This window comes from Dreissena polymorpha, chromosome 3 (assembly GCF_020536995.1).
Source record: "Dreissena polymorpha isolate Duluth1 chromosome 3, UMN_Dpol_1.0, whole genome shotgun sequence".
Lineage (NCBI taxonomy): Eukaryota > Metazoa > Mollusca > Bivalvia > Myida > Dreissenidae > Dreissena > Dreissena polymorpha.
In genome coordinates this window covers 116,842,114-116,858,430 of record NC_068357.1, presented here as the reverse complement: position 1 = coordinate 116,858,430, position 16,317 = coordinate 116,842,114, and the positions used below count along the sequence as shown (strand labels likewise).

The following is a 16,317-nucleotide window of genomic DNA, read 5'->3' as shown; positions in this document are numbered from 1 at the left end:
GAATCGTCTTCTTGGCACAGAGAAGTTCATGTTTTACCTTGAGATATCTGACAAATCTGTGTCATCTAGCGTCTTGCGTGTGCTTGAGTACTATCAGTCCATCCGTGTAGTTCACATACATACGTGGGAGCTGCCATTCGAGCGTTCACAGATTTGGTACCACGGTCAGTCTCTTGCCATCAACGACTGCCTGTATAGGTACATGACCGATTTCCATCACCTTACCTTTGTCGACCTGGACGAGTTTATTGTTCCCAACAGGGATGTGTGTTGAAATGTTAGCTGATATGAAAAAGCAGTCCGAAGAGCCGTACAACAAAGCGAGTTTTCCCGCTACGTCTATTCAAACAATATAAAGAAGTGAAACTCCAGCTGCTGGATACGCAAAACGCTAGATGACACAGACGGTCGTCCGCGTCAATCGAACTTTTCACTACAGCTACCGACGACACTGATAGTGCTATCAAAACGTGTGTTGTGTTCGAACTCGGCATCCACCACGTGTCGCGAGCCTTGCCAGACGAGGAGCAGTTAGGATGTTACAAATTCCCCGGGTTAGGATGTTACAAATTCCCCGGGTGACGGCCTTCGTTCACCATTACAGAGCGTGCGTACAGGAGTTTGGAATGCAATGCAATGCTCGTACTTCGGACTCAACGGTGCCGAATGTTTTCGAAACTCAACTGCAATATAATGTCCTTAAAATTATTAGTGACGTCGCGTTCTAGTAAATAGTGTAGCATTTCCAATTATATGTAAATAAAAGGTTCCTCTTAACGTTGATTTAAAAAACATATACCGGTACTTGTAACACATGTATGATAATAGTAATTAAAACAGATGAATAATCGTGTTCGAATTTTATATTGTCTTTTTTTATACATGTGGTACATATTATTATATGGTGCGTTACAAGAGTAAATGCGTACGCCTGCGCATGTACAATTCAAACTCTCGCCCACGATGCCGCGTAAGTCAATAGCGCATGTGACGAACAATACATTATTTGGACGTGGAAATAACAACCTAAAATAATTCAGGGCTTACCACATTGGTGACGTTTACCCTGACGGCACATCTCGCAATATGTATCAATTTCTAATAATCATGTTATAGAAACTCTTACTTTAGCCATTTTAAACGCTATTTATTACACACTTCACATGCACACTTTATTATCATGAGAAATAGTGCATATAGTGTTTTATGTTGTATGTTGAAATTGCCGGACTTCTACAACTGAACAGTGTGAGTGTAAGGAAGGAACAAACTACCAGATGTCCATGGTTTATCCCGTAACCTATATTTCGCTGCGGATGTATAAAAAGGCAAAAAACATCTGCGTTAACAAGAAATAACTCTGATAAGTTACTCGAGGTATTTTGTTTATTGAATGTATGTCACATTCAATAAACAAAATATTGCCAATAACACGACAGCACATCACAAACATGTTATGCACATAAAACGTTTATGAAATTGAACTGGGTTAATAAAAATGCCAAAATTATGCGTCACTCATAGGTCCCAAACACTTATGTTTTCCCATTTCAGGTCATTGTGTGACCAAGTCAACCAACCCGTATATTGAACTTAGTTTGCCTATATTTGTCGAGGAAGACAGCTTTTTCACCTCAGACGCGAAAGGTTAGGACAAACACATTGTTACTGTAAAAGCCAGGCGAGTCAACGTTTTGCATTCCGTTTTAGATTCCGTCAGGATATCCCAATTGGGTTCCAAAATAGGGTTAATAGGCCCTACGGGCTACACTTGAGAAAACACACACACATCATTTTACATATGTATGTTTCGCATTGTTGTTAAGAAGAAAGAAAACAATTCAGAAGATGAGGCATGCTATATATGGAAAATTAAACGCAAAACGTGGACTGAAATTGATTTGACCGGTGTTGAGTGCTCGCATGATCATAATGGACAACTGACGTTTACGGGTAAAGAAACGCTAAGAACAAAATGCGAGGCATTGATTTAAAGTAGCAATCGATGACATATCTGCGTTTTAGTGGTACATTATCAGTGCTAGATAAGCATAAGGTTACAAACTAGAATGCATTGCTCTGTTACGAAGATACATTAAGAAGAGTGAAATATGTTATCACAGAAAAGGGTGAAATAAGGTCGAGCATCGAGTCCTTAATGAAGACTCCTACCGAAAGCAATCAAAGGACATTAATGGAGAAAAATTGGGATAATGAAGCCGAAAAACAACAAACCACACGTAGACTATCACAGTATCCTGAAGAAGAATAACTGAAATGTCACGATGATAGCATTTTGGGAGAAATTAGACGAACAGCAAACGAATGGAAAACAAAATATGTTCAATTAAGAGAACAACACGGTATAACTAGGAAAGACATATATATATATATATATATATATATATATATATATATATATATATATATATTGAAGGTATCTTGCATTTCAAAGGCGAACTGTGTGTATACATACAAAATGATCTGGACAGTTATAGTGGTGCAAATACCGCCAGTGGAACGGCACAATATGCACGACGTGCGTTTTCTAACTATTCAGTAGAAGATCAAGAACAAATATCTGATAAAGTGTCACCAGAAGTTGATCTGAGGGTTTCACGAGGAAGACTAGGTATCCCGATGCAAGGATATTTTAACATCAATGATATTCGTGTTGTTTTTTCCTATGGAGATATCTTGAAAGCCAATTTTGATTGCATTGTAAATGATGCTAATGATTAAAAATTGTGATATTGCTGGATTCATAGCGGCTGCTGCCGGAACAACAATCTTGTACGAATCGGAAAGCATATGGATGGAACGTATGTATGACTTGAAATTGCCTGTTTTATTATTTTAACAAGGCACACTGATAGGTCTATTAAATTATTGAAATCATAGTCTTTATCATGATGATACATATTTAAGGCGGACCTCTGGCGACCGGATATGTTGTCCTGACAAGTGGAGGGAATCAAACGTTCAGTATCCTTCACGTGGTTTGTCTTGTGGTTTGACTTCGACAAAAGTAAGGTGTTTGAGATTTAGAAGTGTGCTGATGATCTGGAGAAAACTGTTTTACGTTGTTTGGAAATGCAGGAAAATATAAATACGCAACGATAGCTATCCCTTTAAAAGGCTCAGGTATTTTATTTATTTAACGACGTAATTCGTCCGTTCTAATTCCTGTGTAATTTACAACACGTATTCTAAAGTTGTTGATATCAATCCAAAAATGACACAATTAATCATGTCATGTTGACTCTATGGTAAGGCAAAGGGAAACAATTGTCATTAATTGCAGTATTTATTGAAAAGCAAATGACATCAGAACAGGGAGAACAGGGTGCGAATGGTCCGAAATCTTTGCAACGCCTTCCATTTACAAGTTGCATATATAAGGGGTTAATGACGGGTTCAGTCAGCTTAAAAATACACGTTGGTAATATAACGCGTCTTGTTGGCGTTCAAATGATTGTGTGTAGCGAAAACACAATGGGTTCAAACGCTGGAACAATAGCTAGACAATTATTTGACCTAGGTGGAGATTCTTACAGAAGTTTGAAGACACAGGCGTTTTATGAATGTAAAGGAACTTTAAGGATAGGTGATGTGGTCACTACGGGCGGTGGAGAGCTTTGTTACGAATTGGTTATGCACATGATTATTCCCCAATACCAGATCCTTGCATTGCGTGAAGTATATATGCGTATTTTTAAGAAAACTTCACGTCTCGGTGTGTCATCAGTAGCGGTACCGTTGTTGAGAACTGGTATGTATGTGTCGAAATAGTTGTATTATCACAAACGCGTACATTTATAAGAAAATACAGAACTGCATTAAAAATAGTACTTAAAAAAACTATTTATCTTTTTGGGTATTTTAGCTCGCGGAAAGTTTGCACCGAAAAGAAGCATAAGCGCATTGCTGGTAGAACTTGAAAAGTTTAGTACAAAATATCAACGATACCTTGAAGTTCATGTTGTGATAGGTAAAGAAAATACAGCTTCTGACGTCCACGATTTTGTTGACCAGTATGTTAAGGATCTTTGGAAAAGCAAGTATAAGGATATTCTAGAGATATCGGAAAGACAAAGAGCGCCTGCTGAATGTGACAGAAGTAAAGACGATTATCGGGAAAGCGAAGAGCGCCGTTTGAATGTGATTACCTTAAAGACGAAGTATCGGGAAGACGACACACGCCTGCTGGATGTGATAACAGTAAAGACGCGGTATCAAAAAAAACAATATGAGTACAATTCAGACCATGTATCGGAAATACGACGAGCGTCTGATAGAGGTGATAACAGCAAAGACGATGTATTGGGAAGACGACAAACGACGGCTGAATGTGATAACAGTAAACTCGAGGTATCGGGAAGACGACGAACGACTGCTGAATGTGATAACAGCAAAGACGATGTATCGGGAAGACGACGAACGACTGCTGAATGTGATAACAGTAAAGACGAGGTATCGGGAAGACGACGAACGACTGCTGAATGTGATAACAGTAAAGACGAGGTATCGGGAAGACGACGAACGACTGCTGAATGTGATAACAGTAAAGACGATGTATCGGGAAGACGACGAACGACTGCTGAATGTGATAACAGAAAAGACGAGGTATCGGGAAGACGACGAACGACTGCTGAATGTGATAACAGTAAAGACGAGGTATCGGGAAGACGACGAACGACTGCTGAATGTGATTACAGTAAAGACGAGGTATCGGGAAGACGACGAACGACTGCTGAATGTGATAACAGTAAAGACGAGGTATCGGGAAGACGACGAACGACTGCTGAATGTGATTACATTAAAGACGCGGTGTCGGGAAGACGACGAGCGCCTGCTGAATGTGATAACAGTAAAGATGACTTAACTGGTAGTTGTCATGAAAGCATCAAAAAGGGTTCAGCCGAAGGTTCTTTAAGGCCCAAAACAAAAACCTATAAAACGCTATTAAGTCCTGTTGGTAACGCTTTATCAGGAAAACGACAAGAGTCTGCGGAATGTGACGCCAGTAAAGATGGCAGCATAAAAATTCCTACAGCCGCTGCGTCTTTAACAACAACAGATACACTCATGCCCACGGTGGTATGTAACATTGTATTAGCCTTCCGGTTTGTGTACATTTGGTGTATAACTGATTATTTTACAGTTTAGAACCTGCCAGCTAGGTTTACATAGTTATTTTGTATTCTCTCATAATTTCTTATAAGTTGAGGAAATATAATTGATAAACACACATAACATTTTTAACACTTTTAATTTATATGGTGACACAGACCATAATTTGAGTGATTTATAAGTTGAACGGTATTTGCCCTTTTTTATAGCTGTTGTACTGATTCACCTTTTATTTCTTAAGGGTTCAAATAACGTGTTTTTGTTACCAAACCCTCGATGCGTACATGTTAATGAAAAATAGTGGCATTTTAAATAATCCGTATATGTGATATACAAAAAGGCACTACAATAATGCGTCTCCGTGTTTCTAGTAATATTAATACATTTAGAATATTGTCTCGCAATTTCAGATAATCATTTTAAGTTATGAAATCCGGTGCGTGTTGTTCGGAGTTTTGTCCGGACGCTCCAAGCAACCGAAAGCAACACACTGAACCATGTCAAATAACGTTTCTCATGCAAAAAAATAATTAAAAAAAAACGCTTTAAAAATAAAACTTAACGAAAAATTAACAATTTAACTCGATATTGGATGTCAAATTTGACGTTAAGCGCGAACTGTTCAAGCTAAAATCCGTAATAACAATGGACGTGTCTGTGTATGCGCGTTGTGGAAAAATGACGTCACCACCGAAATAGGTGGCGGAAATACCTTAGCGGTTTACGGAAAACAAGATCATACAACAGTACATCGTGTTCATACTTTCAGATGCACGGCCACAGTTATTGTAACTTGAATTGGTATAACAACATAACAATATATAACATAAATAGTGGTGTAAGAAATTAAAAACAATTGATTGCAACAAACCTCGTATGTTCTATCGAGGCGGAAATGAAATGTATTATAAAACAGTATAATTTATGATTGTATTTATGTTAACAAAAGCTTCTCAGATATATTTACAAACATAAGAAATTACTGATGTGTCACATTAACTAAAAACTTGTGGAATTTATATACAAATGGGTTAGTATTAAATATACGACATGTTCAAAATAAATTTTAATAACTCTATACATTTCTAATGCAGACATTTTATTTATTTTACCATACGACTCTTGTTACAAATAATCAACAAGTCTACAGTTTAACTCGCTGATGAAATTATTTACTCGCAGAATGTTTAGGTTTTTTAAACATGACCAAATTCAAAATTATTTAACATGTTCTTAATATTCGACACCCAATTTGTATAACGTTTATAACAATTGTTTTAGGCATGTTTGTAAAAAAAATTGCATTATGATATTTTCGTTGTTAAGGACTAAAAAATATTTAACAATATAACAAAATCTATTGACGTGTAATGGGCATACCCAATTCTCCATAAACAGCGACATTACATGTATTTATTTTTATCTGTAGCAATCGTTTGCATTTCAACTTAACTGTATCAATTGCCTTAAGAGATTAAGCACCCAAAGATTCCTGTGTAAATATAAAACTTACAAAATAATTCAACTCTGTTCCTACCTAACTCAAGGTATCATATTCAATTCCCATATCATCAGCAAACCAGAGTTAATGTTATCTTGTATGTAAAGATCAAGGTCGTCAACAAATAAGGAGAACATAATCGGCGACATTAGATTAGATATACCAACGTTACTTTTATCGAATATATTCTTGTCAGCCCAAGTGTGTTGTATTTCTTAAACATAGCTGTTTGGATAAGTACGCTTTTATAGTATAAAAGCGTAGTTATCCAAACAGCTATGTTTAAGAAATATACCTTTTATCTCACATTATACCTTTTATCTCACATTATTGCATAAACTCTCTATAATGCCCTCTGGCGGGGTGCAGAAACTTGGCAAAAGGAGGGCTTGAACGGGAGAAATCGTGTATTAACAATGCGATTCACGTGCCGTTTAAGCCCTGTTATGTATTTTTAATATCCATAATCTGGTCCACGCGCAGTTACTTCCCTTCTCCAGCCTTCGACGACTTTCCAAGCATAAATGGGGAACTGAATAAGCACCAGTTTCCTCATGCATGCAGGGATAATGGCAATGACTATTTCAATCCACTTTTCAAGTTATACCATCTGGTCTCTCTTGACAACAGCTTTATTTTATTGACAACGTCAATGAAGTTAAAGTTATTTACTCAACGCTTTCAAAAGACTATGCCGTAAATGCAAGTGTTTATGTACCTTCAACGTTCCTGCTGTAAATTCCAAAATAATTCCTCATTTCTTACTTTGCGCGGCTGCATTTCAACTTTGTATTAATCCACTGTTCAAACACATTTTAAATCGAAAACTGCCTATCCGAAGGTAAAGCCTCGTCATTTCGGATGATGACCGAGTGAGGCATATGTAAAACACAACCTTGAACTGTATTGAAATAATCGAATTATTTTGTCGATGTCGAATGAACAAAACATATTGTTTTCAATGTTATTTTAAATTAATTTGGTATGTGTGATTTGTTTATGCAATAATAGCGAAAATACACATTTTCTCGGACATGATCATGCCCTCGAAAACGTGTATTATCCCTATAAAATTGAACATTTTTTTATTTACCGAGACTTGTTTCTCTTATTTATTACTATTAATCATTTTATTTAAATTGTAACAGCGTTGGAAATTGCCATCATATTGTATAATAATTAATGATCTAGTTGTGGTTTTTACAAATCGACCAGTATCAACACGTTGAAATCAATTTTAATGACATACATATCCAAGATTCTTACGGAAAGCAAATTGATCATGTTTATTTCAAGGTCAAAACGGAAGACAAGCCCGACGACTGTGTCATATGTATGGATGTTCCAAGAAGACCAAAGACGTTAAAATGCGGACACACATTTTGCAACGAATGCGTTGTGAGCTTATTCAAGGTACATGACACAACGTGTATACGTGTTTAAATATGGTTTAAACATGTGGACCAAGTACAAATGTTAACTTTTTCAATTAAAAAAAAAACATCATCGTGAATATTTCACATTTCTGTCATCTTAGAAATAATCAGTTTCTACGTATATACTGGTATTTAATGTTCATATTTACATTCGTGTCAGTTTATGCCTATCATACTTGCTTCATTTGGGTGTTTATACTGATTGAGATGTTGATTTTCCGATTATGTTTTGTCTTATAGGCCATGCTACTTCATTTAATGGTATATTTCCCCGGATAATCGCCTCATATCAGTGTACATAATTCCACATTATTTTAACAAATAATGCAGTGCTCCAGCTAGGCCTAAATTGAAGGGCGCCCCGCCCTGCCCTCACGAACTTCCGCCATGCCCTCCCGAAACTCCGCCCTGCCCTTCCTAGGGCCCCCTCTGCCCTTAAAAAATAAAAAAAAATATATAAAAAAAATTACATTTTTTTTTTAATATGATGATGTATAAATCTCTGATTACAATACATTGTAAATAATTTATTTCTCATTGTAGACATTGTATTTGAATTGTTTAATAATAATGGGAATATAATATTCTTACAATTATTAATAACATATAAATTAACATTCAAGAGGAAGCGTTCCAGAAACGCCCCCGCGCTCGAAAGTGCCCTTTTGACAAAATACTGCGCGTCCAAAGTGCCCTTTCAACAAAAAAGCCCCCCTGCCCTTTTCGAATCCCAGCTGGAGCACTGTAATGCATTATAGTTCCATGTGTTTAGATAAAACCTTGCTGTCCTATATGCGGTAAAGTTTGTGGGATGATTTGCGGTGATCAACCCAACGGCTCCATGATTATAGAAAAGCATTCGTCCAGGCTTTCTGGTTTTGAAAAGCACGACACGATATCCATGTGTTACAGGTTTCCAGATAGTCAACAAGGCGTATGTTGTTATATAGCTTGTATTTTGTGAAATGAACATGTGTATAAGGTAACTCTAAATGAAAACCAATGCAGATTGATTTATTCTTATACATTGAGTTATTGTGCTCATTTAGCATCGGTATCTTGCCTTAAAAGACAAGTGTATATCCATTAGAAAGCAAACTTGCTGTCATTTTTGTTTGGGGGGGGGGGGTAAGTTTAAAAGTTTTCACATTAAAATCTGTGAACAAGTCTTTTTAAAGTAAGTTTTAGTTGTATGAAACATATCAAAAATCAAATCACCATATGTCATGCATGACGGCGAATGTAATGCAGTAAAATCTAAACTTGGGTGTTAAGGCAAACCACCCTAAACCCGGCGCGTTTGTACGGAATATCACACGGATCGGTTACGTGCCTGACAACAACGAGGGGAGGCAGGTGTGCGCCATGTTAGCCGTGGCGTTCCAGCGGCGCCTGGTGTTCACAATCGGCAGCTCCCGGACCACGGGCGAGGAAGGCGTGATCACGTGGAACGATATCCATCACAAGACTGACCTCCGCCCAAATACGCAGTAAGTTGTTTTTATTAACAACAATATTTGTCATATTTTTCCTATGACTTTATGCAAATCTATCAGAGGAAAAAATATCCTTTAAACGTTAGCATCGGACTATCCCTATTTTAGCCCAAACATCTATTAACATACACATGTATTGATAGATGTTTGTTTATCTTATGTTTATTAGGTCGGTATTTTAAATACACTTTTTATTTCAATGTAACTGAATACAGGGTTAAATGTTTTTTACTAATTAGAAACAATTAGCCGAACAGAATAATTAATCCTTTGATATCCATGTTTACCGATTGTCATTTCATTTTATGCTTTGATGAATCTATTTTTTTTCATTTTGCCAGACCTAGATTATCTGATACTCAAAATTTCATTTTCAGATTCGGTTACCCGGACCCCACTTACCTACAGCGTGTGAGGGAGGAGCTAGCTGCTAAGGGCGTGACAGAAGAGGATGTGAAATCACTCGATAAGCAAATAGCAAAGTTTATCAAGAAAGGAAAACATGGAGCGAAAGCTATTGTTCATACACATACGTAATGCTTGAAAAATAGAGCAAGTTTGTATATATCATGACTGGCACGTAACTGGTGTCAAACTGTGTTTTCGTATTTGTGAAGTCATGAATTATATTTCCCGTATATTGTATTTGTGTTATTATTAAATATACCATATGTATAAGGGTGGTTTTCATAGACAAAGAATGAAATATACTATTGGTCATTTGGGATCAAAGCTTCAGATAAACCTTACTATAGTAGTGGGGGACATATTGTTTTTGCCCTGTCTGTTGGTTGGTTGGTTGGTCTGTTGGTTGGTTGGTCTGTTTGCGCCAACTTTAACATTTTGCAATAACTTTTGCTATATTGAATATAGCAACTTGATATTTGGCATGCATGTGTATCTCATGGAGCTGCACATTTTTAGAGGTGAAAGGTCAAGGTCATCCTTCAAGGTCAGAGGTCAAATATATTTGGCCAAAATCGCTCATTTTATGAATACTTTTGCAATATTGAAGATAGCAACTTGATATTTGGCATGCATGTGTATCTCATGGAGCTGCACATTTTGAGTGGTGAAAGGTCAAGGTCATCCTTCAAGGTGAGAGGTCAAATATATGTGGCCCAAATCGCTTATTTTATGAATACTTTTGCAATATTGAAGATAGCAGCTTGATATTTGGCATGCATGTGTATCTCATGGACCTGCACGGTCAAGGTCAAGGTCATCCTTCAAGGTCAGAGGTCAAATATATGTGGCCCAAATCGGTTATTTTATGAATACTTTTGCAATATTGAAGATAGCAACTTGATATTTGGTATGCATGTGTATCTCCTGGAGCTGCACATTTTGAGTGGTGAAAGGTCAATGTCAAGGTCATCCTTCAAGGTCAAATAATTTTTTTTATAATTTGTAATTGTTTGTTGTTATTGTAAAAATTCATATTCCAAACGCGGTATTTTAAAACTTTGCCAAACATATCATAGCTTCAAAATGTATGGAAATTAAAACCATCTGCGTTCGACATGTCAGAAAGTCACAAAGATATGTTCATTTTGTTTACATGCTTTTAATACGCTGTAGTCTGAACTGCATTTAATCATAAACATGACGACATAATGACTCTTCAGTCTGAGCGTTATTTCTGCGTGCGTGACTTATTAAAAATACTTCGTTTGATAGTGTGAACGCATTTATGAATACATACTCAATTTAAAATTTAATCATGAAATTGTTTTGCACAAGGTTGTAAATGGAATCAGCGTAATCAAGGTCAGTGAAAGTTTTTACAAATTTTAGGGAACATCTGTTCGTAAGCATGTGGTAATACTCTTTTTTGTATCAATATTGGCATTTTAATGATATTAACTTGTTGTTAACTATTTAGTTTTCCTGATTTTAATCCACGCATAAATGTTATACTTTGTTATACAATTTGGCGATAACTAAACATTGTTTTTCTGAGGCAGGATTAACATAGTTAGAATGTTAAAAATTGTGTTAATTGTAAACGAAATGGGGTTTTTATTTGCAAAAAAAGATTGTTCTCTCGTTGATGAGTTTATAAATGAAGCATTTAAAATAGCATATAATATGTAGTACTTGTGTTATTTGCTGGAAATATGTATAATTGGTTCTTTAGTAAGATTACATAGTAACTTGTATAACTTCTACTCATATTATATATATCATAATCTTATGTTCCTTGTATATTGTATCATTTCAAAATGTATGTCAGTTTAAATAATTTTAACTGTTTACTGAGTTTGGATTGAACAGTTACAAGTAGTTCTTAATCTCTAAAATGGATTGTGATTTGATAGTTTTACCGGTCTGTTAACAACTACTATCTCTAAATTGTATTGTGATTGGATATTTTGTAGTTGAACAACTTTTAACTTTAACTTCAATTCATTGTTTTGTGATTTGGATAGATTCGCGTTGAACTACGATTAACTCTTAATTGTATTGTAATTCAATTTGTATAAATTATTTTTGAAGTAATATCAACTCTTAATTATGGTGTGCTTGAATTATATAGTTTTGAACTAATACTTACTCTAAATAGTATTTTGATTGCAAAGTGTTGTGTTGAACAACTGTTAAAACTCAATCGTGTTGTGATTTGATACATTCTCATTGAACTACTATTAATTCTAAATTTTATTGTGATTGTATAATTTCTTTTTTAAGTGCTATTAATCTAAATTTGTATTGTGATTGTATAATTTCGTTTTAAACAAAAATTAACTTTTAACCCTTAATTTTAATGTTATTGTATAATTTCTTTTTTAACGACTATTAACTATAAGTTGTGTTGTGATTGTATATTTTCTTTTGAACTTCTATTAACTCTAAACTGTATTGTTTAGTATAATTTCGTTTTAAATCACTATAAACTCGAATTTTAATTGTGATTTGATAATTTTATTGTGATAATATAGTTATGTGTTGATCTACTATTAACTCTCTCTAAATTGCATTGTCATTGGATAGCTTCATGTATACTGTTTCTTTTATTTATTGACAAATGCATTTAATTGAACTGTTATGCTTGAAACTCTTGTAAATGTATGCTTTTGCTTAGATTGAAAGTTTATGGATCAGACATTTTTAACTGTATAATTTAATGTGATTAAGCAGTTATGATTTAAACACATGTACTTAATCTTTGTGATGAACGTGATGGTATACTAGCGAGTACAGAGTATGGATTTCTTGCCATGTGATCAGTCCCGTTTGAATTTTATGCAATCCGTTATTGTGGCGGTGATAATATTCAACGTAAAATGTCAGTCGACTTTTGTCAGCATGTTGTTCCAAATAAATTATTTGAAACCACATGGTACATTTCGGCCAAACTTGGCATGAAACCAATTTCTGGATTTCAAATAGTTTTTCGCACAACATGATACTGAATTGACCTTTTAAAATTTATACAAAATTATATGATTCTTAAACATTCACACCAGTGCGCGTGTGCTGTTTCTGTGAATGTCTTTATTTAAAAAATTGAGTAGATAGCAATTATCGGATTTCAAAATGATTTCACAGAAATGGTCCTTGGATGACTTCTGCATTAAACAATATAAAAATAATTTGTTTTGAGCAGTTGTGTGCCTTTTTTTATTTTTATTTCTTACAGAATGTATAACAATAAAAATGCGATATTCTATGTTGCCTGTCATATAGTACCATCTAAGCGCGGAATTAAGTGTAAAATAATTGGTAATATTTGTAAATGTTCACGATGCGGACCTTTAGTTCTTATGAACAAATCTCATAATGAAAACCGCTTATTTTGAATATTCAGAATAAGTTGTTTGTTTTTTATAAAAGAAATTTCACTGCATGCAATACAGACATATCCTTAAATTTAACCGAAAATAAAACTACTTTAATAATTATGTAAATCTGCTGTATCGATAATTTATCAAAAAACTATGCTATCGTAACTATTAAGTTAATAATTTGCTGCGATAATAGTTATAGTTACAATCATAACTTAATTCTTAAAGTATTATACTAATAGTGTTATTATGCCTATAATTATTATTGTTAATTGTTTAACATTACGTATTTCTAGAATAAACATCATCAACCAAATATTTGCTGCGTTGTGAATTATTTATGGTGATGCATCGTGGAAAACACGTTGAATAATTAATTGTCTCTATTCTTCAACGTAGCCAACATGGTGTATTTTATTGGATAGATGGTAAACAGTTCTTGTACGATACCAATATAACATCGCGAATCAATAGTCAAACCTTCTGTCAGATAAACTACCACCAGTAGTCGTGCAATAGTATATACCTAGACGAATCCAGTTCGAGAACATATTTTATTTCTTAATGCGATTGTACTGAAAAGTGTTTGGGTTTATAAATATCAAATTTTAAATCATAAATATGGTATATGTTGAAAAGTGAATGGCATCTTTGTAAATTGACACTAAAACATATATAGCGGATACTAGCGATTTCGACGGAACCTCCAACAAGGTAGATGAGAACCGTTATGCGGAGATTTCTTGTAACACGATGCATGAAGCTTCGAGTAAAGACGCTCGTGGTCACGATTTGTTGTTGTTTGTTGATAGCGTACGTGATGTGCGAGTATGTGTCGTCTTTCATATGGAAACGTGAAAATTACAACCAGAGCCTTCCAGATCAAGTTTCGGCGTCTGAAACACCGGAAGCAACTGACTATGATCTTCATTGGATGCCAAAGGAACACGTATTCGTAAAACGAGTCAAAACAATTGGAAAGCACCGGAATGAACAAGTTATACCTTCAAAATCAAGAGATGTGGAATGCGATGGTTTTACTTCCGGTTCGCAAACCGGGAGCACGTTTGCCAATGTTACTGACAAGATGTTTATTTATTCAGTGTTTTATGACGGTCGATTGCCTAAACCATATTTAAGAATGATTGGGACATACAAAAGTGAACCAGAAATTAAATATATGTCGGAGTTAAAGTGCGTGTTTGAAATCTCTGGCGGTCTAAGCAGTTCGTCGACTTACTTGGCGTATAGAAATATAACATTTTACGAGATGTGCGAAAACCATAAGAGATCGTATGGAGGCTGGATACTGTCTTGTGAGGTACCATTAGCAATGTCGTCCAAACCAACATCAGTGAGAATAATACAAGGATCACGCATGTCTTCAGCCACCCATTACTCTGAATTATGCGTCAAATCGTCTGTTAAAAATGTGGAAACTCGGAAGTTGAATCACGGCGTTTGTATTCCACCAATATTTGGAAACATCAAACCAAAGGATGTACTAGAATTTATTGAACTAAATCGTCTTCTTGGTGCAGAGAAGTTCATGTTTTACCTTGAGATATCTGACAAATCTGTGTCATCTGGCGTCTTGCGTGTGCTTGAGTACTATCAGTCCATCCGTGTAGTTCACATACATACGTGGGAGCTGCCTTTCGAGCGTTCACAGATTTGGTACCACGGTCAGTCTCTTGCCATCAACGACTGCTTGTATAGGTACATGAACGATTTCCATCACCTTACCTTTGTCGATCTGGACGAGTTTATAATTCCCAAGGGGGATTTGCGAAGCTGGGGTGATATGTTACCAGATCTGAAAAAGCAGTCTGAAGAGCTTTACGCCAAAGCGAGCGCGTTCAGTTTCAAGACGGCGTTCTTTTCCCCCGAGTTTTCCCGCCACGTCTATTCTAATGAGCTTAATACGGTTATCCGCGTAAATCGAACCTTTCACTTCAGCTACCGACGCCACAAGCTGATGGTTCTACCGGAACGGGTGTTTGAACTCGGTATCCATCACGTGTCGCGAGCGTGGCCTGACGGGGAGCAGTTCCGGGTAGTACACGTTCCCTTGGAGACGGCCTTCGTTCACCATTACAGGGCTTGCGTCCAGGAGTTCGGAATCCACTGCAATGCTCGTTCTGAGGACTCTACAGTGCTGAATATATTCGGAACTCAGCTGCAATATAATGTTCTTAAAATTATGAGTGACATCACGTTTTAGTAGACAGTATAGCGTTTCCAGTACTACGTAAAACACGTTAAAAGTTTACTAAAAAACTACATGCTCATGTAACAAGTGTTTTTACCATGATAAATATAATTAAAAAAGATGACTCACTTTGGTTTTACTTTATGTTGTTTTATTTTATATAGTACATATTATTATATGGTGCACTGCAATAGAAATTTCGTACTCCTGCGTGTGTACAATTTGAAACTCTCGCCTACAATGCCGCGTACGTCAATTACGCAGATGATATTTTACGATACATTATTTCGATGTCTGATTACAACCTGAAATAAACAATGGTTTGCCACAGTGGATAACGAATACCTATGCGCCACAATTCGCAATATAAAGCAATTCTACATTATCATGGTTTAGAAATTCTATGTTTAGCAATTTAAAGCGTAATTTAAAACAGATAGCACAATTATATTTGATAAGAACTAAGGCGTACAATTTTAAACGTATTTTGACACGTGCATGAGTACTGCTTCAGACAAGTTTGTTTTGAAGGTCAGACAGACGGACCGACGTCCGTGGTGAATCCGGTACATTCTATTTCGCTGCTGGTGAATAGGACGGCCAAACATCAGCTGCAGTAACCGGAAAGAACCTTAATTAGTTACCCGCGGTGCTTTATTTATAGACGGTATTCAATAAAACGACAGCACATTGCGAACATATCATGCACATAAAACGGATGTGAAACTGATCAAGGTTCAAACATAATACC

General features: G+C 35.8%; 2 protein-coding genes across 2 annotated transcripts in view; both read left to right on the top strand.

The window, feature by feature from the left end:
• Window positions 1-13,672, top strand: part of LOC127872528 (uncharacterized) — a 50,214-nt gene extending 36,542 nt beyond the window's left edge. The window contains exons 19-24 of the mRNA XM_052415852.1: window positions 3,275-3,772; window positions 3,887-5,100; window positions 7,931-8,047; window positions 8,843-9,004; window positions 9,346-9,560; window positions 9,944-13,672. Of these exons, the coding sequence (XP_052271812.1) occupies window positions 3,275-3,772; window positions 3,887-5,100; window positions 7,931-8,047; window positions 8,843-9,004; window positions 9,346-9,560; window positions 9,944-10,103 (2,366 nt within the window). The 3' untranslated portion in view covers window positions 10,104-13,672. The remainder of the gene's footprint in view (window positions 1-3,274; window positions 3,773-3,886; window positions 5,101-7,930; window positions 8,048-8,842; window positions 9,005-9,345; window positions 9,561-9,943) is intronic.
• Window positions 13,673-14,687: 1,015 nt separating this feature from the next.
• LOC127872527 (beta-1,4-galactosyltransferase galt-1-like) lies at window positions 14,688-15,579 on the top strand. The gene has a single exon (XM_052415850.1). It carries the CDS (start codon window positions 14,688-14,690, stop codon window positions 15,576-15,578), a length of 891 nt encoding a protein of 296 aa, XP_052271810.1. The 3' UTR covers window position 15,579.
• The last annotated feature ends 738 nt before the right edge of the window (window positions 15,580-16,317 follow it).